The sequence below is a fragment of the Xenopus laevis genome, chromosome 8L, assembly GCF_017654675.1.
Source record: "Xenopus laevis strain J_2021 chromosome 8L, Xenopus_laevis_v10.1, whole genome shotgun sequence".
Classification (NCBI taxonomy): Eukaryota; Metazoa; Chordata; class Amphibia; order Anura; family Pipidae; genus Xenopus; species Xenopus laevis.
Genome location: NC_054385.1, coordinates 40385231 through 40404811, shown reverse-complemented (window position 1 = coordinate 40404811; position 19581 = coordinate 40385231). Strand labels below are relative to the sequence as shown.

The window sequence follows — 19581 nt, the reverse complement described above, 5'->3', positions numbered from 1 at the left end:
CTAGGATTGTTTAAAAAAAAAAAAAAACAAAGCAGGTAATAGAATAAAATAGTCAGTGTTTTGACAAACTAGACAAGCTTGCATTAAGCTGTGAATAATTAGGTGCTCACTACACAAACTGCTATTTTGCAAATTTTGTCATAATTCTAAACAGTAAGGTAACAGTTAGCTTTTTACAAAAATATGACTTATGGCCGGTAAAATGAGCGTTTCTCAGTCCCTCTGCGCAGTGGTGTGTACTGTATGTGTGAGTGCTCAAAACAAAGGGCCAGATTCAATTCAGTGAAAAAAAGTTATCTCATGGTTTATCATGTGAAAACTCATGGACAAGATTCCAAAAAGAAACTGTACCTGTACTAATTTCATTAGCCTTTTTGAAGTATCTTGTTGAGAATTCTTTTTCAACTTTTTTTAAATATTCCCAACTATAAAAATATTGGGAATTCCTTTGTTTGACATTGTCAGGCATCCCCCAGTGATTGTAATGACTTACCTGATACCCCGGGCTGGTGCTCCTGGTAGCAAAACACTTCACCAGCCTGGGGTTCTTCTGCGTGAACACCATGGAGCGATCATCTTTCTGCTTCTTCATTCTTGATGTTCATGCCCATGCACAGTAGAGTGAAAAGTCAAAGTTTAACAAAAATAAACATATTTTGCACAAGCATCAGCCCTGTGCATTGAAGAAAGAAGAAGCAGAAGAAGAGGATCACTACATGGCGCTCAATTAGAAGAACCCCGGCCAGTGCAGTTTTCTGCTAACAGAAGCATTGATCCAGGGTATTGGGTATGGTAGGGTGAGTGCTTCACATTTGGCACCCTTCCTCCAAATGATTTACAATTGCCTTCTCTGCAGTAATCAACACAACATTATGTCTATTAAAACAATGCATTATTCCCATTTTGTGCACTTTCCATTTTGCCCATATTAGTGACTAGGGGACATTTACTAAGGGTCGAATATCGAGGCTTAATAAACCCTCAAATTCGACCCTCGAAGTAAAATCCTTCCAATTCGAATATTGAATTAGAAGGATTTTAGCGCAAATCCTACGATCGAATAAAAATCGTTCAATCGAACGATTCAAACGATTTTAAGCGATCAATCAAAGGATTTTTCTTCCATCAAAAAAAGCTTAGAAAAGTGATGGGAAAGGTCCTCATAGGCTGACATTGTACCTCGGTAGGTTTAAACTGGCGAAGTATGTAGTCAAAGTTTTTTTTAAAGAGACAGTACTTCAATTATCGAATGGTCGAATAGTTGAACGATTTTTACTTCGAATCGTTTCAATCGAAGTCAAAGTTGAAGGTCGTAGTAGCCTATTCGATGGTCGAAGTACCCAAAAAAATACTTCGAAATTCGAAGTGTTTTTCATTTGAATCCTTCACTCGAGCTTAGTAAATGTGCCCCTAATTGTGATAAATTTGCAGTAAGAAAAATAAATATCTTCAATGGCTAATGATCTCTTATTATCATGTCCTTTTGAATCTGTTCTTCAGACAAAGGCTTTCCTGAAGGTATATTTTGTACACATCAATTTCAATTGAAATTGAAATGTTACTGCAATACCGTTGCTCGCTATCTCGTTATAGCGTTTCAATAACGTTAACACAATTATCAACGAGTAGGAACAAAGGATGAAATCCTCATCAAAAAGAATGCTGAACGTTTTATATAAATATTCATATATGAGAAAGAAGATAGACAGTTTGAAAAAATATTAGAAGTAGAAATTTTCCAATGTTGACTGTTTACAAACAAGGCTGTATATTCCTCAAATATGACTGATAATGTGTGTACATCAGATAAACTGAACTTTTTTTCTGAACGAGAAAAAATAATTCCTTTTTCCTATATAGTATATTCTCAGAAATCAGAATACTTTACTCAGTTTTTAGAAAATCATATAAATATGATTTGCTTTTATAGGAAATTATTTTTCTAATTTTGGCTGTTTGCACCCAACACAAATACTTCAGAAATATAAATTAAAAAGATATGTTGCCATTTAGCAAATCTATCCCTTTCTTTGCCTTTTCCTGGCCTCAGCAATCAGCCATCTGTTTCACAGAAAGAGGGAAGGTTAGAGTGTAGTTATAAGCCTGGCTAGATCAGAAGTATTGGGGTGATATTTTTAGCTTCTCCCCTGGAAGGGGAGTCAGTATTTGCAAGTGAAAGAAAATTATTTCCAGCGCTTAATTATTTAACCATTATCAAACCAATCACCGTAGCAACAGTCGAACAACCGAAGCACCTGGAAGTTGCCTACAATAATTTTCACCTTGGCAGAATGTATAACTAGACATTCAAAATATTATACAAGTAAAGTTAACTTCAAATCATTGTGTGTGTGTGTTGTTTGCGTAAATTAACACAAAAGATCTTTCACAAATGGATAAACACTCCAAATGTGCTATTTAGGGAAGGTCACAGTAATCTACATCTCTAGAAAACAATGACATTTTACATCAATAAAATGCATGCAAATTGTAGCGTAGAATAGTTAAAGGGAAATAATTGCTGAATTGTAAAGAAAGTCTTGTTGAACTTATGAAGTGCTCTGCAGTGGCTGCTGTCATCCTGATGATATGATGCTCATGCACAGTGAGATTCCACACTTGCACAACATTTGGTGCAGATCTATTTATATCTTTTATTTATAGAACTACACTATATAGCACGGTTCTTTGCAATGAGGAAAATCACATTATAGGCAATAATGCAACACCAGGAAAATATATTATTGCCATGTTGGGCCAGAAAGAAATGTCTGTAATGGCTGAATCTGTATTGGACAGATTTCACCCTCAGCATCATGTCCCCCTTAAGTTGTTAGTGTTGCCTCAACATATTTATGGTTACGTTTAACCATGTCCTTGAGTTCAGAGCCACAACGTAAGAACAGATTCTTACAAGCTTGTCTTTGTGTGCAGTGACCATGTTCAGGTTTCTGACTCTTGGTGAGTTAAGAATCCAAGCAGCTTGTGTCAAATTAACTTTATATTTTCACCTAAAGTGGTCTCCGGTAAGTGAATTTCCATGACAGTTCTGGTGGAGTTAATGCGGGCCAGCTCAAGTCGCAGAGGGCACCTGTTTATAGTGAGGAGCTGGAGGGGAGGGGCGAACGAGGCAGATGTGAGGCCACTCAAGGTAAGAACACCTTGACTGTACTCCTCCCTCCCCCAGTTGTCCATGGAGCGGGTAAGCTGCAAAGAAGCCTGGACCCCCAGGAGACCACTCAAGGTATTTTTGTCCTAACAAGGTGTCCAGTATATAAAAGTGTTGAAACTAGAGGGAGAAGAGCAAAGGACTGACAGATTGTTTAAGTGAGCAGCTGCCCACTGCTTGTTTCCTGCTGTTTATAACATCTGTACTAACTAATACCATAAGGTAACACTGGATACCCCAAGATTGTCTGGGACTTGAGGAAAGGGGCACTAAGGCAGGTAGCTTATTTGTAGAGTAAAGACTATAGTTGGACTAGAGCCTCCAGCCCAAGAGGAAAGAATCTGTTTGTCAAAGGTCCAGGACCCTTGGCAGCATGATCATCTATAGAGGTGATGGCTGAGGATACATTCCAAAGTGGAACTTAAGCCATGAGAGATTCCTTCTGATAGTTGGAAAACAGGAACGGTAAGCAGATAACACATTAATGAACTCCATAGATGTGCTAAAAAACCTGAATATTAAATATGTAGAAACTGATAAGCAAAACTGTTCTTATGTTGTTATGTCCACTAATGTTATGTCTGCTAAAAGGTTTGATTTATTGACACTCCTGTTATGACAGGAGAGTTACAGTATTTGCTAAATTAGCCAATCCACATGTTAATACTCTGGTTACTATACATATATAATAATCTTTCATCATTTGCTCAGAAAAAAAGGGTAAGGAAACTGAATTGTTCCACTGCCCATCTTATTTTCATAGACTCCTATACTCAGAGAGTCTGCGGAAAAGAGCCTATGTCTTCTCAAGGTTTGTGTAGATCACTCTCACATGGTGTAATGTAAGATCTCAAACATGTCCCTGCACACCTCTTAGTTAAATGGGGTTGACATCCCATGGGTTAATAGGTATTGCACTTGGAAGGCCTTTAGCCATATTTCAGATCTTTCAGTGTTACTTGACACAGGGCCAGAACTAGGGGTAGGCAGAAGAGGCAGCTGCCTAGGCCACAATGATTGGGGGGCACTGAGCAGTTACCTCTTCTGCCTACCCCTAGACTGGACTCACCTGTCACTCAGCATGTGCGCTCCTCAACCTGCATGTTTATGGGGTAAAAACTAGAATTTTTTTGAAAAACTTCACAATTTATTATACCCCAGAATCCAGAATCCGAAAACCTGACATCTCAAACCTGTCAAGGTCATGTATAAGACAGATGTCCCTATCCCAATTTGAAGATATCGTGGTGGGTTTAACCCAATGACCTGAGACATTCTGGGTTTTGGGCAATAACCTGAAAATATGAGCGATTGGGATAAAAATATTTGTACATAAATTCGTAGTTATTTTAATGTTAAATAAGGTAAAATCATGGATGGGAGCTTGGTCAAGTTCTTTTTTTTATTAAATAAATGAAATAAAAACAGATTTTAGTAAATAACCCTTAGTGTTCGACTATCTCCCTGCTAGCCAAAGAAGGTTTATGCAATATAGTTAAGGCAGCATTTGTAACACTGATGATACTTTTAATGTAGAAAACTGTAGAAAGACATTAAGTCAAAGTTAAGCAAATTAAGGGGTTTTCTCGCAAATCCCACTGAACTGGTGCAGTAGCATTTTTCACTCGCATATATCAATCAGTTACCATTTTTCTAAGTATTTCTCTTCATTTCTTTATTGACTAGTATAAATATTAGGTTGTATATCAGTTAGTTTAACTAACTACAGGGAGAACTGTAAAGGCTGAATTTATATTGCGCAGATTTCAACCACAGCATCGTGCCCCTCCCCCCTAAATAGCTGTCTCAAGACATTCATGGTTAAGTGTAACCATGTCCTTGAGTTCAGAACCGCAATGTAACATTCTGGGAGTAGTTTCTTAAAAGCTTGTCTTTGTGTGCCGTGAAAAGTCTATAAACAGCCTGCGATTCCTTTGTTCTGGATTCTGCCTCTTGGTGAGTTCAGAATCCACGCAGCTCATGTCAAATAAACTTTATCTTTTTACCTCAAGTGGTCTCCGGTAAGTGAATTTCCATGACAGTTCCCTTCCTCTTAAGTCATATAAACTTGCTACTTACAAGGCTGAAACTCTTGTCCTTGTGTTTTTTTAATGTTGAACTTGTGGACCTGGGTCTTTTTTAGCTTCTGCTATTTTTATTGCATTACAACATGGAGAAATTAGGGTCAAGAATGAATAAGTAACACCTTCGACTACGACTTCGACTTCGAATCGAACGATTCGATCTAAAAATTGTTCGACTATTCAACCATTCGATAGTCAAAGTACTGTCTCTTTAAAAAAAAACTTCGACCACCTACTTCGCCACCTAAAACCTACCGAACATCAATGTTAGCCTATGGGGAAGGTCCCCATAGGCTTTCTAGGCAATTTGTGATCGAAGGAAAATCGTTCGATCTATGGATTAAAATCCTTCGAAGGATTTAATCGTTCTTTTCCTTTGATCGTTCGATCGTACTAAATGCGGTAACGATCAAAGTTAATTAACCCTCGATATTCGACCCTAAGTAAATGTGCCCCCTAGTGTTATAAAAAATGTCTCTGTTTACATCTGAAAGCTATTCAGGGAAGACAAAATGCGAAAATTCGCAGCAAATCCATACCTGCCCAATTTATATGCCCATCACTGTTATTAAGCACTAAACTTTGATTCTGATAAATCTGTCCCTATGGGGGTGATTTACTAGAACTCAAATTAATCTTAGTTTTTTTATGAAAACAAAGTCAACCAAACTCCCTTCCACAAATTGAACTCATTTACTGTATGTATCATTTTCCTTGAAAAAAGCGGGAGGGACAAAACGTTGAGACAAAATTGAGTGTCAATTTGTATCATGCAACTGACACTCTGAAAACCAAATTTTATTGAATTTGTCCTGCGAGAACTCAACTTTTTTGGATTATCAGACCAAAACCCTGACTTTTTCAGATTGTCCAGTGCAGATCATGATGTCAAAAAACTATTTACAGGAAGGATATCTCCCATGGGGCAAATTTTATTACCTCTGAAGTTGCACCAGCGTTGGCTTTGCCGCACTTCGCCAAGCGAAGTTTCGCCAGGGCACCACTAATTCACTAAAATCCGAAGTTGCACTCAGGGAGGCGAAAGATAGCAAAGTTGCGCTAGCATTAATTCCTCAAGCAAAGCGAAGTTACGCTAGCGATGCCTAATTTGCATACGGTGCCAAGTTAAAGTACATGGACGTATATGTAGCAACAAATACATTACACTACACAAGCCTGGGAAAGCTTCAAAAAATGAAATAGAGTTTTTATTTTGCCCTATACATGTGCCCACTGTATAGTTTAGGTGCCATATGTTAGGAAATGTAGGGGGGAAGGAGGGTACCCCTAAAAAAATTTACGATCTTTTTCAGCCTTAAAAAAGGAAAAGACACCAGCGTTTTCTGGGACTTAGAAAAAATTTCAACTTTTTTGAAGCAAGCCCTATCTACTCTATTGCACTTCGCCTGGTCTGAGGTGATGAAGGCAAGTCTGGCGCAAAAGGTTACGTTCAGTAAAATGCGCAAGTTAGTGAATTAGCGTAGTTACGTCCCTTCAACTTCGCATGGGTAAGGGTGCGAAGTAGCGCTAGAGTAGGTCCACTTTGCTAGCGAATTGACGCCAGCACCCATTAGTAAATCGAATTTGCGCTAGCGTTAGCCCCTTCGCACTTTAGTGAATTTGCCCCATAATAGACTCCGTTTTAATCAAATAATTAAAATTTTTAAAATTGATTTCCTTTTTCTCTGTAATCATAAAACAGAACCTTGTACAGGGTACTTACTATTATGTAAGTAATCCTTATTAGTGGTAAAACACTCCTATTGTGTTTATTCAATTTTTAAATGATTTTTAGCAGGCAATCGGTAGTGATCGAAATTACAGAAAGATCCCTTATCCAGAAAACCCAAGAAAACCCATATGTTTCCCTTAGATAAGGAAACAAAATTTATTTTCACAAAATTGAGGCAATTTAAAAAGGGTGTTTTTTTAGCAGACATCATAATCAGCTTAATTGTGCCAAGTTTTATTGTTATGAATTATTAATGTCATGGTCTATTTTCCTGCTTTGGATCCTATTTAGCACCAGTTGCACACCTTTAATTAGCAATGTAATCAAGTATGTTTCCTAATATCACTTTTGACTCTATCTTTGATAGACTGCACAAGCACATTAAGAGGTATATATCCGCTAAAGCCTTTATACGTAAATACTGTGGCATACCTCTGTGCATTTGTATGAGTTGTGATCATTCATTTTGAGCCATAACGTCTCTTCAGCCATTAGCAATGAGATAAAAAGACACACCATGTGTAGCCAGTAAGAGCTAAGCTGAAACGTTCTCTGCTTCTTTTTATGTCAAAGCAAACACAGCTCAGTACCCTTAGGGAAAAACATAACCCTTTTAGGTAGAGTTCATTTTGCTCCCCATACCTTATGAAATGAAGTATGAGTCCTCATATCTGCATCACCAGCCCCAGTCTTGCAAGTTGTATTGATTTTCTTTTACAGACTGAAAATTGACTTTCCCCTCCGTTATTATAGAAGGACCACAAAGGAATTACTAATGCTAAAGTGCTGCACTAAATGTTATAGGAATGTATATTCCTATTTGCACTTACAAATATACTGTAAAGTTACTTACAAGGCAAGAAAAATGCTAAACCTCCCACCTGTTTCTGCTACAAGCAATTGGTTTCTGTACAATTCCTGATATACACAACCATTTAAATTTCTTGCACAGAGCTTCTTTACACAGGGGACTGTTCAAAACATTTTCTGTTGCTTCAAATCATGCCAACATTCTATGCCTCTCTCTGGTTTACAATGTTTTCTAGGTCTCTTGAAGGGGCCTTTATGTTAAATTTTAATATGTTGGAAAATGGGCGAGTAACTTTAAAATTGGTCTTCATTATTAATTTTTTATATTTTTCTAATATTTCGAATATTATTTCTAATAATATGCATTCTTCTTCTGACTCTTTCCAGCTCTCAAATGGGGGTCACTAACCCCCATCTAAAGATAATGCTCTTTAAAGTTACAACTCATCTTTCTTTTCAGGCCTCTCCTATTCATATTCAGGTGTCTTGTTCAAATCAGTGAATGGTTCCTAGGGTCCAAATTACAGATTACAGATCACTGAAATGGCTGAAGAGCTGCTGAATAAAAAGCAAAATAACTCAAAAACTATAAATGTTAACAATCAGCCTCTGCTGAAGATAACCAGTGCATGTGCATCCCAAAGTGATACCATGATACCAGGATAGAGAAATGCCACAACCAAAGAACTTAACATTCCAAACTGCTCCCCAGTCCAGCTACTTCAGCCAATAAAAAATCACACTCATGACTCTTTATCTATTATAGGATTGTGTACTATATTATTAGTAGTCGATTTCACAATTTATTTTCTAACTGTCACGGATACTGTATAAGACATAGGAGAGTTAAGCTGACCATAGACGCAACGATCCGATCATACGAATTGTGGATTTGTACGATTTTCGGACCTTGTGTGGAGAGTCGCGACTTTTTTAGTCCAGCAAAGAGCCATTCTATGCACTCACAATAAAAGGAAACTCAGAGTATCATGTATCATTAGCCATATCACCAAGAAGACAATTCCTGCATATGCACAGCACTTATATTTTTAATATAGCTGACTAGAACCTGCAAGCCTGCAGATGGATCCGTGATACATACTATTGGGACTTTGCTCCCATCTGGACTATTAAAAATAGCACCAAGGATTCTAAAGAAGAGTGGGTGCACATTCATCAAGGAGGACTTTTAGGACTACATAGTCAATAACAAATCTTTATACCAACACATCAAAATGTCTGTACATAAGGGGTGGTTGGGGCTGAAAAGGACAAATCTGTTATGCCTATACCAGTTACTTTATCACAGGCTGGAATGATAATAGACTGAATGAAAAGATTTCTCCTAAAGTTCTCCTTAAGGTATGGGCACCTATTGTTCTTCATGTTTCCTTTCTAATCACCATCGTTTGCCATAAACATCAGTTCTTATAAAGCATTTTATTAAAAGCTATCTCCAAATATAATAATTACTACCCCAAATGGAAGAAAGAAGAGACAAAAAAGGGGGAAAGGATCTAGATTCTTGAACATATTTGCAACTTTTGAACAACATATTGGAATTATGTTTAGCATTGCTGGCTCACATGAGTGGGGCCTAGAATTCACTTCCACTCAATGGATTGTGAGCATTTCCTTTTGTTACCACCAACAAAAGAACTGGAAGGTTTACCAATGAAGCAACTTACTCCAGTGTGTGTATGTATTCACATGGTATAGGAAAATGGTATTCAAAGCTGCACTGGGGCAGGGAGTAATGTGGCTGTTGAAACATTCTCTGCATAGCACTGTATAATGTGTTGGACTATATAAGCAAATGATAATAATAATGGAGCTCTTAAGTTGAAACAGCTTTTCAAAAAACTGTGTGTGGGTGGCTAAAAGCTGCAGGAGCAGAGTAATACAATACAGAGATCTTTACAAAAGATAAATGGGACAGAAATTAGTAAACCTGAAGGGGAAAAATGGATACACTTTTAAAAAAAGGTGCTTCCACACCAGTAGCTGGTTCTGGTTGCTTAGTTCAGAGAGCCAGTGACCTACTTGGTGAAGGTAGTCTCCCTATTAAGCTACATTAGTGTATTGCTTTGGAAACGAACATTATCGTCAATACTTTTATCCAGTAATGAGTTGTAGTTACCCTAGATTTCCAGCCATAAGATGCTGTCAGTGGCTTGCCTTTAAACAATAATGTTGGACATCAAAGAAAAACTGATATCTGATAATTGTGGCCAGCTCGTTTCTTTTGTAAAAAAAAAAAATGCATTTGGTATGACAACAAAGCTTCCTCATTTTTTTAAAAACATCATATCTTTCAAGGGTTAATGTTTAATATCATCTCTAAAGAGAGAATATATTCCTTGGCCTCAAGAGATCAGCAAGAGAAATTTCAAAGAAATGCTTCTTAAACTTTAAAATAGGGAATGCGGTGACATGACATTAGTTTCTGATATAAAATGCAGTATGATGTAATATGAACTGTGAGATCTGGATGTCAAGGTCTAGACATTCTAAAAAGGTTTTGGCATATTGTGAAAAGGTGGCGTATGCACTCCATCTTTAAAAACCAGAATTATCCAGCTATGCTGAAGATGCAATAAGCTCTTCAATACTGGTGTCTCTCTTTGTATTTGAGATATAAATTCCTGACATTTGATTTAAAGGTGTTCTTGTAGTAAACAGTGACTTTTTTTTCCTTGGAACAGATATTTTGATTAGGGCTGCAAACATAAATCATGGCAGCTCTTACTACTATAGGGTTCAACTTCTAGGAGGCCCAATTAATTCTCTTAGTGCCCGCCTAGGCACCTTGGGGTGAGCCCTGACAACTATACAGAATGGAGCTCCAATTTTAAAAAAGAAAAAAAGAAAAACTCTTGATCAGCCAAAAATTCTGCCCATTTTCTGGCAACATGCATCCTTTTCAGGCCTGAAATCTGGAACCTCATTAGATATGTGTCCCCACTCCCAATTGGTTTCTGGCTGGACTCCCAACTATACCTTTTGGTAGCCAGAGGGAAACAACTGTAGCTGTGTCCTGTCTCTGCAAAGTGGCAAAGCAAATATATTTCTGAAGAGACATTTACGTGATACTGATTAATCCTACTTTATGTTACAGTATATATATGAATATTGTCGTCATCACTCAGCCCAATGTTTTTTTCATACTAGTGCCATATTCTGTTTTCTCATTAAATAAAAATTCCCTCCCTCAATCAGTGGTACAGGCTGATACATTAGATAGCTTTAAGAAGGGGTTGGATGGCTTTTTAGCAAGTGAGGGAATACAGGGTTATGGGAGATAGCTCATAGTACAAGTTGATCCAGGGACTAGCCCGATTGCCATTTTGGATAGAGATGTCGCGAACTGTTCGCCGGCGAACTTGTTCGCGCGAACATCGGGTGTTCGCGCTCGCCGGAAGTTCGCGAACGTCGCGCGACGTTCGCCATTTTGGGTTCGCCATTGTTGGCGCTTTTTTTTGCCCTCTCACCCCAGACCAGCAGGTACATGGCAGCCAATCAGGAAGCTCTCCCCTGGACCACTCCCCTTCCCTATAAAAACCGAAGCCCTGCAGCGTTTTTTCACTCTGCCTGTGTGTGCTGAAGAGATAGTGTAGGGAGAGAGCTGCTGCCTGTTAGTGATTTCAGGGACAGTTGAAAGTTTGCTGGCTAGTAATCGTTTTGATACTGCTCTGTTATTGGAGGGACAGAAGTCTGCAGGGGTTTGAGGGACATTTTAGCTTAGGTAGCTTTGCTGGCTAGTAATCTACCTTCTACTGCAGTGCTCTGTATGTAGCTGCAGTGGGCAGCTGTCCTGCTTCTGATCTCATCTGCTGACTGCTGCAATAACAGTAGTCCTTGTAAGGACTGCTTTTATTTATTTTTTTGTTGTTTTACTACTACTACTACTACTACTATAAGAGCCCAGTGCTATTAGTCTAGCAGTGTTGGGGAGTGGGACTGGTGTGCTAATCTGCTGCTCCTAGTAGTTCAGCAGCACCAACTTTAATTTTTTTTTTTTAATATTCATTTTTTTTTTTTTTACTTTTTTTTATTTTACTACCGCTGTAGTAGTGTATAAGTTGACCTTTTAGGCATTATTTGCCCTGTAGGCATTATTTGCACAGTGTTTTCTTCAACCCGCCATCTAGCTGTGTGACCTTGTTCACATTCTGTCTAAATATCCATAATATTACCGTCTCCAGAAAAAACACCGGAGTGACTTTTTTCAAGCAGCCATAATATATTTTACGTAATCCGTATCCACCGCTGTAGTAGTGTATACGTTGACCTTGTAGGCATTATTTGCCCAGTTTTTTTGGCCGCAGCCACTGAAGCACAGAGGCCAGAAAAATATGCCATATAAATGCTGAAAATAGTCATTTTTTGCCATACGTTGACTCAACGTATATGGCAAAAAATGACTATTTTCAGCATTTATATGGCATATTTTTCTGGCAACTGTGCTTCAGTGGCTGCGACCAAAAAAACTGGGCAAACAATGCCTACAAGGTCAACGTATGGCAAAAAATGACTATTTTCAGCATTTATATGGCATATTTTTTCTGGCAACTGTGCTTCAGTGGCTGCAACCAAAAAAACTGGGCAAACAATGTCTACAAGGTCAACGTATGGCGAAAAATTACTATTTTCAGCATTTATATGGCATATTTTTTCTGGCAACTGTGCTTCAGTGGCTGCGTCCAAAAAAACTGGGCAAACAATGCCTACAAGGTCAACGTATGGCAGTTGTTTAAAGAGAACAGTAGATTACTAGCCAGCAAAGCTACCTAAGCTAAAATGTCCCTCAAATCCCTGCAGACTTCTGTCCCTCCAATACAGAGCAGTATCAAGCAGATTACTAGCCAGCAAACTTACTATCATCTGTCCCTGAAATCACTAACAGCTCTCCCCCTACACTATCTCTTCCAAGCACACACAGGCAGATTTTTCAGATACATTTTTGCCCTTGATCCCCCTCTGGCATGCCACTGTCCAGGTCGTTGCACCCTTTAAACAACTTTAAAATCATTTTTCTGGCCAGAAATGTCTTTTCTAGATGTTAAAGTTCGCCTTCCCATTGAAGTCTATGGGGTTCGCGAACCGTTCGCGAACCGCTCGCGTTTTTGCGCAAGTTCGCGAATATGTTCGCGAACTTTTTTTCCGACGTTCGCTTCATCCCTAATTTTGGAGTCAGGGAGGATTTTTTACCCCTTTGAGGCAAATTGGTGAGGTTCAGATGGTTTTTTTTTTTGCCTTCCTCTGGATCAACTAACATTTAGGCAGGTTATATATAGACTTGGAAGTGTGTCTTTATTACCTAACTTACTATGTAAACATATATGCAGTACATTTAACATGACTTACAAAGCTGCTTAGCAATTTATGAGTCTTCCAGAGTGTAACCCGGTGATAGTTAAAGTCTTTTCATGATCACACATTTCTAAAATCTTGATTCCATGTGCATTGCAATTATTCTGTGAACTTTTATTGCTCTTTCTATTTGTAGAATAATTATGTTCAGGACAGAATTAGCCGAAATTGAATGATGCGAGTCAAACTGGCAGCTGAATTTCTGCCCGACCCAATCATCTCCATGGAACTCTGAGCCTTGAAGGGAATGAAAAGCCTATAAAAAAGAGGTTAATTGACTGAAGCTTCTCCCCATGAGCTATTTTGCCATGCATTTTATTTTTATCGGTCTATTTTGAGAGAAAAAGACAGTTGAAAAATATTAAATAATAAATATTTTTCCTCCGAGGGGTTAATTCCCAATGCAGAGGTCTTCAACAATCAGAAGCCTTTACGCAAAGGAATCCTATCTCCTCTGATGGGCTCTGGAGGGAGGTATCACCTGCTTAGGGAATTAACCCCAGATCCAGCAGAGGTTCATGAGCTATCAGAGAAAATAGGTCTCAGAAGCATTTTAATTTCCAAATCAGTTGGTTATAAATGAGAAAAAAATAGAAAATCGAATTCACGTGTTTAGATCTATAGGAGCTTTGCTAGACCCAGCATTACAGCTGCCATGTATATTTTACATGACCTTTAAGATGTTAAGAGAAACCTTATACTGTCGAATGAGTTCTCTGTATTGGGTCATTGGTAAAAGCAAGCCCAGCATGGTTATTTATTACTTACTTGTGAGCAACATCAACTCTACAGTCATTCCGATCCAGATTGACAGCCATTGCAGAAAATAATCATTGCAGTGTCCTTGTGATTTTTCTGTTTAACTTCTTCCATAAACAGGCAACGTTCAAGACTTTGAGTTCTGATAAAATACATTAACTATAAATGGGCTATTCAGTAGAGTGGAACATCATTGCAAATGGCTAAAGATTATTTCTAACTGTTGGCGTGGCAACATATCTAAGTGAAATATGTTTATCTGAAGAGATCAGAATTTGTTAATATAATGCATGCAGATGTATTTGCAGTAAATACCAAGGAACGAGTAAATGTTCATTGTGAGAAACAAGTCTGGTAGAATATGAATTGGGCTCTTTGCAAACAGACATGAGCAAATGTGAAAACAATAGAGCATTAGCAATGCTTGTGCATGATTTATGTTGATATATAAATTTTTGCCTTTTGGGAATTATTGCTGCTCTTAATGCTCAGCCTCCTAAATGTTGCCATATGTATCTTCTTGTCCAGAATCATGCTAATGTGGGTGGGCCTAAAGGACCCCTATTAGTCCCTGAAATTTGAAGGAGACATAATTAATGTGTATGAGGTTCACATCCAGCTATAGAAGTAAAGTAATGTCCCATATTATAACTGCAGATTTCACCAGCCATGAATTCATGGCAAAAATTCCGCATTTCTCCATCTGCAAATTTTTTGGCAAAACTGCGGCAAAAATTTGCCATAAGAAAAATTTGCTGCAATAAAAAAAGTCACAAAGTCACAGAGACCAAAAAAGTCTCCATAAGAAAAAATGCATTTGCAAGTTCTTGCGGGGTGCTCTTATGCAACTGTTTAAATTACTCTGATAAATAGTGCACAATTGACTCTGGGGATCCCTTGAAACACTGACAGTCAGGATGTGGCAGTTAGCGAGTACACTGTAAAATTCTGGAGGGAAACGATGCACTGTGAAAAAAACTTGGAAATATGCATTTTTTTCAAAATTCAAAAACCCTTCTCAATATTCATCCACCCTCCATCCAGCATGAGAAATATTATTGAGGATTTCTCATGTTCTTGGCACTGGCAATGCACTTCATTGGTCAAGCCATTCAGGAATTCTTAAGTCAAGTGAACTACTCGAATGATTTCCATTTAAACACAAACGCATTGTTTTAAATGGACATTGGAAGGTGTGAGCTCTCAACCATTGAGAAATGCCCATCAGAAGAGGCACGATAAATCATTACTTACTGTAAATACAATTAACCATTTTCATTTTCTACTGTTATTGACCCTGGGGTGGTTCACCTTTAAATTAACTTTTAGTATGTTAGAGAGCCAGTTTTAAGAAACTTTTTATTTCACCTTCATTTTGCCTTTTTTGTAGTTTTTTAATTATTTGCCTTCTTCTTCTGACTCTTTCCAGCTTTCAAATGGTCGGTCACTGACACCATCTAAAAATAAATGCGCTGTAAGGCTACAAATGTATTTTTATTGCTGTTAGTCAGCTTTCTTTTTAGGTCTTTCAGGTTTTTCAGGTTTTATTCAAATCAATGCATGGTTGCTAGGGTAATTCGAACCCTAGCAACCAGACTGCTGAAATTGAAAACTAGAGAGCCACTGGATAAAAAGCAAAATAACTCAAAAACTACAAGTAATAAAAAAGGAAAACCAATGGCAAATTGTCTCGAATTATCACTCTCTACATCATCCTACAAATGAATTTTAAAGGTGAACAACTCCTTTAAGTCTCATCTGAGTGATAAGAGCAAAGCCTCCCTATACAGTATGGTACCATTATGATATGGATCATGAAGGCTACATTCCTTATTATCCCTCCAACAATTTCCACAAATGCTTGAAATCTATAACACTGAAAATGTCCTTTTAAAGTTCCAGTTGCCCTATGAAGTTTAAAAAGTAAATTTAAAAATCTTGCATGTTAATAGCAGAAATATCCCCCCCCCGGGGTATCTGTTTTTCCCCTGGCTTTATTTCTTTACCTGTTATAATGAGGGACTATCTGTAGCACAAATAAAGATCACGTGACTTTGCAGAACAGGAAAACAATTACACAAGTAAACATTTCATTGGCACAGAAAGCTCTACATTTTTTAAGCGCTGGTTCGCGGATTGCATATGCAAGTCAGTTAGAAGGTATCCAAACCCCTAGGGAGGTTCATCCTCATCAGCAATACACTGCTCATTAACCTAAGAGTTTGATGTAATTCCATAAGGTAATAAACTGAATACATGAATAATCTTACAAGAAAAGCCCAGAAAAAAAAAACTGACCCCTAAAAAAAATTCAATAAAAAAATATAAAGTTTCCAGCAAACCTTCTGAGGCCAAGCTTGTCTTTTGAAAATGAATTATTGGAGGAAGTAACATTAAAAAGAAGCTTTCAAAAGTCTGCTAAAGCAAATGAGAAATGACACTGCGGTTTTCCGAGTTGTAAATTGCCCAGCTGCTAACAGTTTGTTTTCATTTCCTTCTTCTTTGTCTGAACATACAGTAATGAGATTGTTATTGATGGGGATTTCATATTAAGCCTTAACTCCTTCATCAAAGAAAGCTTTATGGTGCTAGTGGGTAGAAAATACCAGGATGCCATGTTGTTAATTTTTAACCTTTACTCATATAGCACCTTTATATTCTGTGCTTTCCAGAAAATGAACATCTTTTCCATAAGTCCTTGATGACAGTCCCTGTCACATCTAAAAATGTCTCAAAAAGAGCCACTATTTTTAGTTGTTCATTGATATTATAACACTGACAAAAGAAAATATATCTAGTATTAGATTGACACTCACTGGGATGAGTATGACACTTACATTGAGTTGCAGTACTACGACTCCTTTGAGTTGAGCTTGTAGCAGCCATTGGTTAGCCTTTAGGCAAGTAAGCACCCCATAGATAAAAAAAAAAACTCTAACTTAATGGAACAGTAGAAGTGAGCTTAAAGGGTATACAGCTAGACCAGTATTCTGGAGAGTTTGTGTTGGATTATGCCTAGAAGACCTGCATGTTGTAAATTTTGAAGAAACGTTGCTTGGCAACTGTGAATGTAGATGTACCATTCCTGGTAATATTTAACAGTTGCCATTTATAGGAGGCAAAAGGGCAAAACCTCCTTATCACACAGGTGTTTCCTTACAGGAGAAAAATGAAATAAAAAAATCTTATCTTGTAGGCAATTATAGATAATAAATGAAGCTGTTTTTTTACCATGTTTTTAGCATGGTTTTATGCTAGAACCTGCAGCAGGAGAGGAATATTCAATCACAGTCCTGAAGTCACTCAAGCACAGACAGACTTCAGTTCCCTATCAGATCCACCTAGCTCAGGGGTGCCCAAACTTTTTACAACGAGGGCCAGATTTGATGAGGTGAAAATGTGTGGGGGCCGACCATTCAGCCCGACATTCTTTGAACCATTAACATCAAATTACAGGAAATACTTAGCCGTAGCAGTAATATTTGGGCACATTAGTGAAATGATCTACCACTTGGTCTATACTGCTGCCTGTGTGCTGAAGGTCTTAGCAATAGACACGTACTGGCACGTAGTGACGCCATACTTCTTTAGTTTACTGTACTGGCACGTCAGTACGTCTATTGACACCTTCAGCCCGAAAGAAGTATGCGAAAACAGCGCGTCTCTACATGCCAGTACGTGTCTATTGCTAACACCTTCAGCACACAGGCAGCAGTATAGACCAAGTGGCAGATCAGTTCACTAATGTGTCCAAATATTACTGCTATGGGAATCCTGATTGCACTGAGCCTCATTATTATTAATTCATGATGGAGGCTGAGGGCCCGTGTAAATTTGAAAAACGGCCGCATTTGACCCCCGGGCTGCACTTTGGACATGCCTGACCTAGCTGTTCCTATCTTACAGTGTAGTTTGCTGAGTACCACCGGAAGTGGAATGGACTAGTAGGGTTTTTGCAGGAATTTTCAAAAATCAACCCCAAACCACTACTTTTTAAGCACATTTGTTTTATATTTAAAAGAGCAAAATGTGCTGTTTTGAACATAACGTGTCTCCTTTATGTCCTAGAGTTAAGACAGCTTCCTATAACTAACAGCAGAAATAGCTGCTTCAGGCAGTACCCTCAGTGCATTCTTGGTCTGCCCCTTAATCTTACCCCACACTAATCACTCTGCAGCTTACAGTGATAAAATGCATCTTCTTTACAGACATTTGAACCAAATGGTTGATACAGTAATGGACAGCATGCTTACTAAATATGTATTTATAATAGCAAAAATATTGCTTGTATCGCTTTCCTTTAAACAACAATGGTTTTCAATGTCAAATAAAAAGGCAATTCCATATTGAAGCTAATGGACGTTGCCCATTATGTCTGAATGTCAATATTGATCTACATTTATATGGAATCTGATATTCATAAATATGTACAAACCTTATTCTGTCATTTGATTTTGCAACAAAAGCCGTGGCCAGCTTTAGAAAAATTTAATAATTATTGAATGTGCAGCTTTATGAACCTGAAAAGACAAAGTAGACAAAATATTGTAGACAAATATATATATATACATTTCCAACCTTAACAAACATGCCCCTCAGTCAGGGATATATGTAGAATAAGTAGAATAATTCCAAGGTTAAGAGATTTTGCCTTTCCGCAGTGAGAAGAAGCTTAAAATGTAACATTATTTTTCTCTATAATCACTTTGCAGGATAATGGCACTACCTTATCTTTTATACCAATACTGTTATCTCCTAATATGAACAAGCAATTATGTACAGCACTATGCAAAGTTAGAGCAACTTGGGGCAAATATAGATATTACTTTAGTGCTGAGGCCACAAGATTTAACATGGTAAATAGGAAAGTCATAGTTAATTTTCCAAATGAAGCAAAAATCTGTATAGTATAACAGTGAACAGCTACAACAGAAGTCTTACTGGTAATTGAATTTCTTCGAAAAGACTGTAGTGTTTTGTTATAATGCACAATCCTTAATTGGGATTTGCATAGCCGTGAGTACACTGCCAATATCCTTATAATTAAACTTTCCATGACATTCTAATGTATGCTTTCATTTTTCTTTTTATATTAGAGCTCTGCTCAGTGGACTGTGGAAGTCATGGTACTTGCTCAGGGGGGGTCTGTCAATGTGAAGATGGCTGGGGAGGAGCCAGTTGTGATGAACGCACATGCCATCCAATCTGTGCCGAGCACGGCCTGTGTAAGAATGGAAAATGCGAATGCAGTCCCGGATGGGAGGGAGAACAGTGCACAATAGGTGAGTTTCCCCTGTAGGTTGATTGCAACTGCATTTCTACTTATTTGTTATGAGGGGTTAGTACACATTGATACAAATGCATTCATCAATTTTCATTACAAAAACAAAACAGATTTTTATATAATGGAGCCAATGTTGTTGTTATATCAAGTGCACGGAACGTACCACATTACTCAACCCCTGTTAATTACATTTTGAGGATTTGGCTAAGAATCCTTGTTGATTATTGAAAGGAGCAATCAATGAAAACATACTAGATAGTCAGTTATCCAAATTCTGTCCTTCTGTGCTACATTACTTTAAAGAACCAGTAACAACAAAGAATGAAATAGAAAGTCCTCTGCACTCAACTTATTATCAATATATTTAAGA

The 19581-nt window shown here is 37.8% G+C and overlaps 1 protein-coding gene across 2 annotated transcripts in view; it reads left to right on the top strand.

Moving 5' to 3' along the window:
• The window catches only part of LOC108698386 (teneurin-1), a 405073-nt gene that overhangs the window by 277219 nt on the left and 108273 nt on the right, over positions 1-19581 (top strand). For both annotated transcript variants that reach the window (XM_041572726.1, XM_041572725.1), the window contains one exon: positions 19024-19209. In XM_041572726.1, the coding sequence (XP_041428660.1) occupies positions 19024-19209 (186 nt within the window). The remainder of the gene's footprint in view (positions 1-19023; positions 19210-19581) is intronic.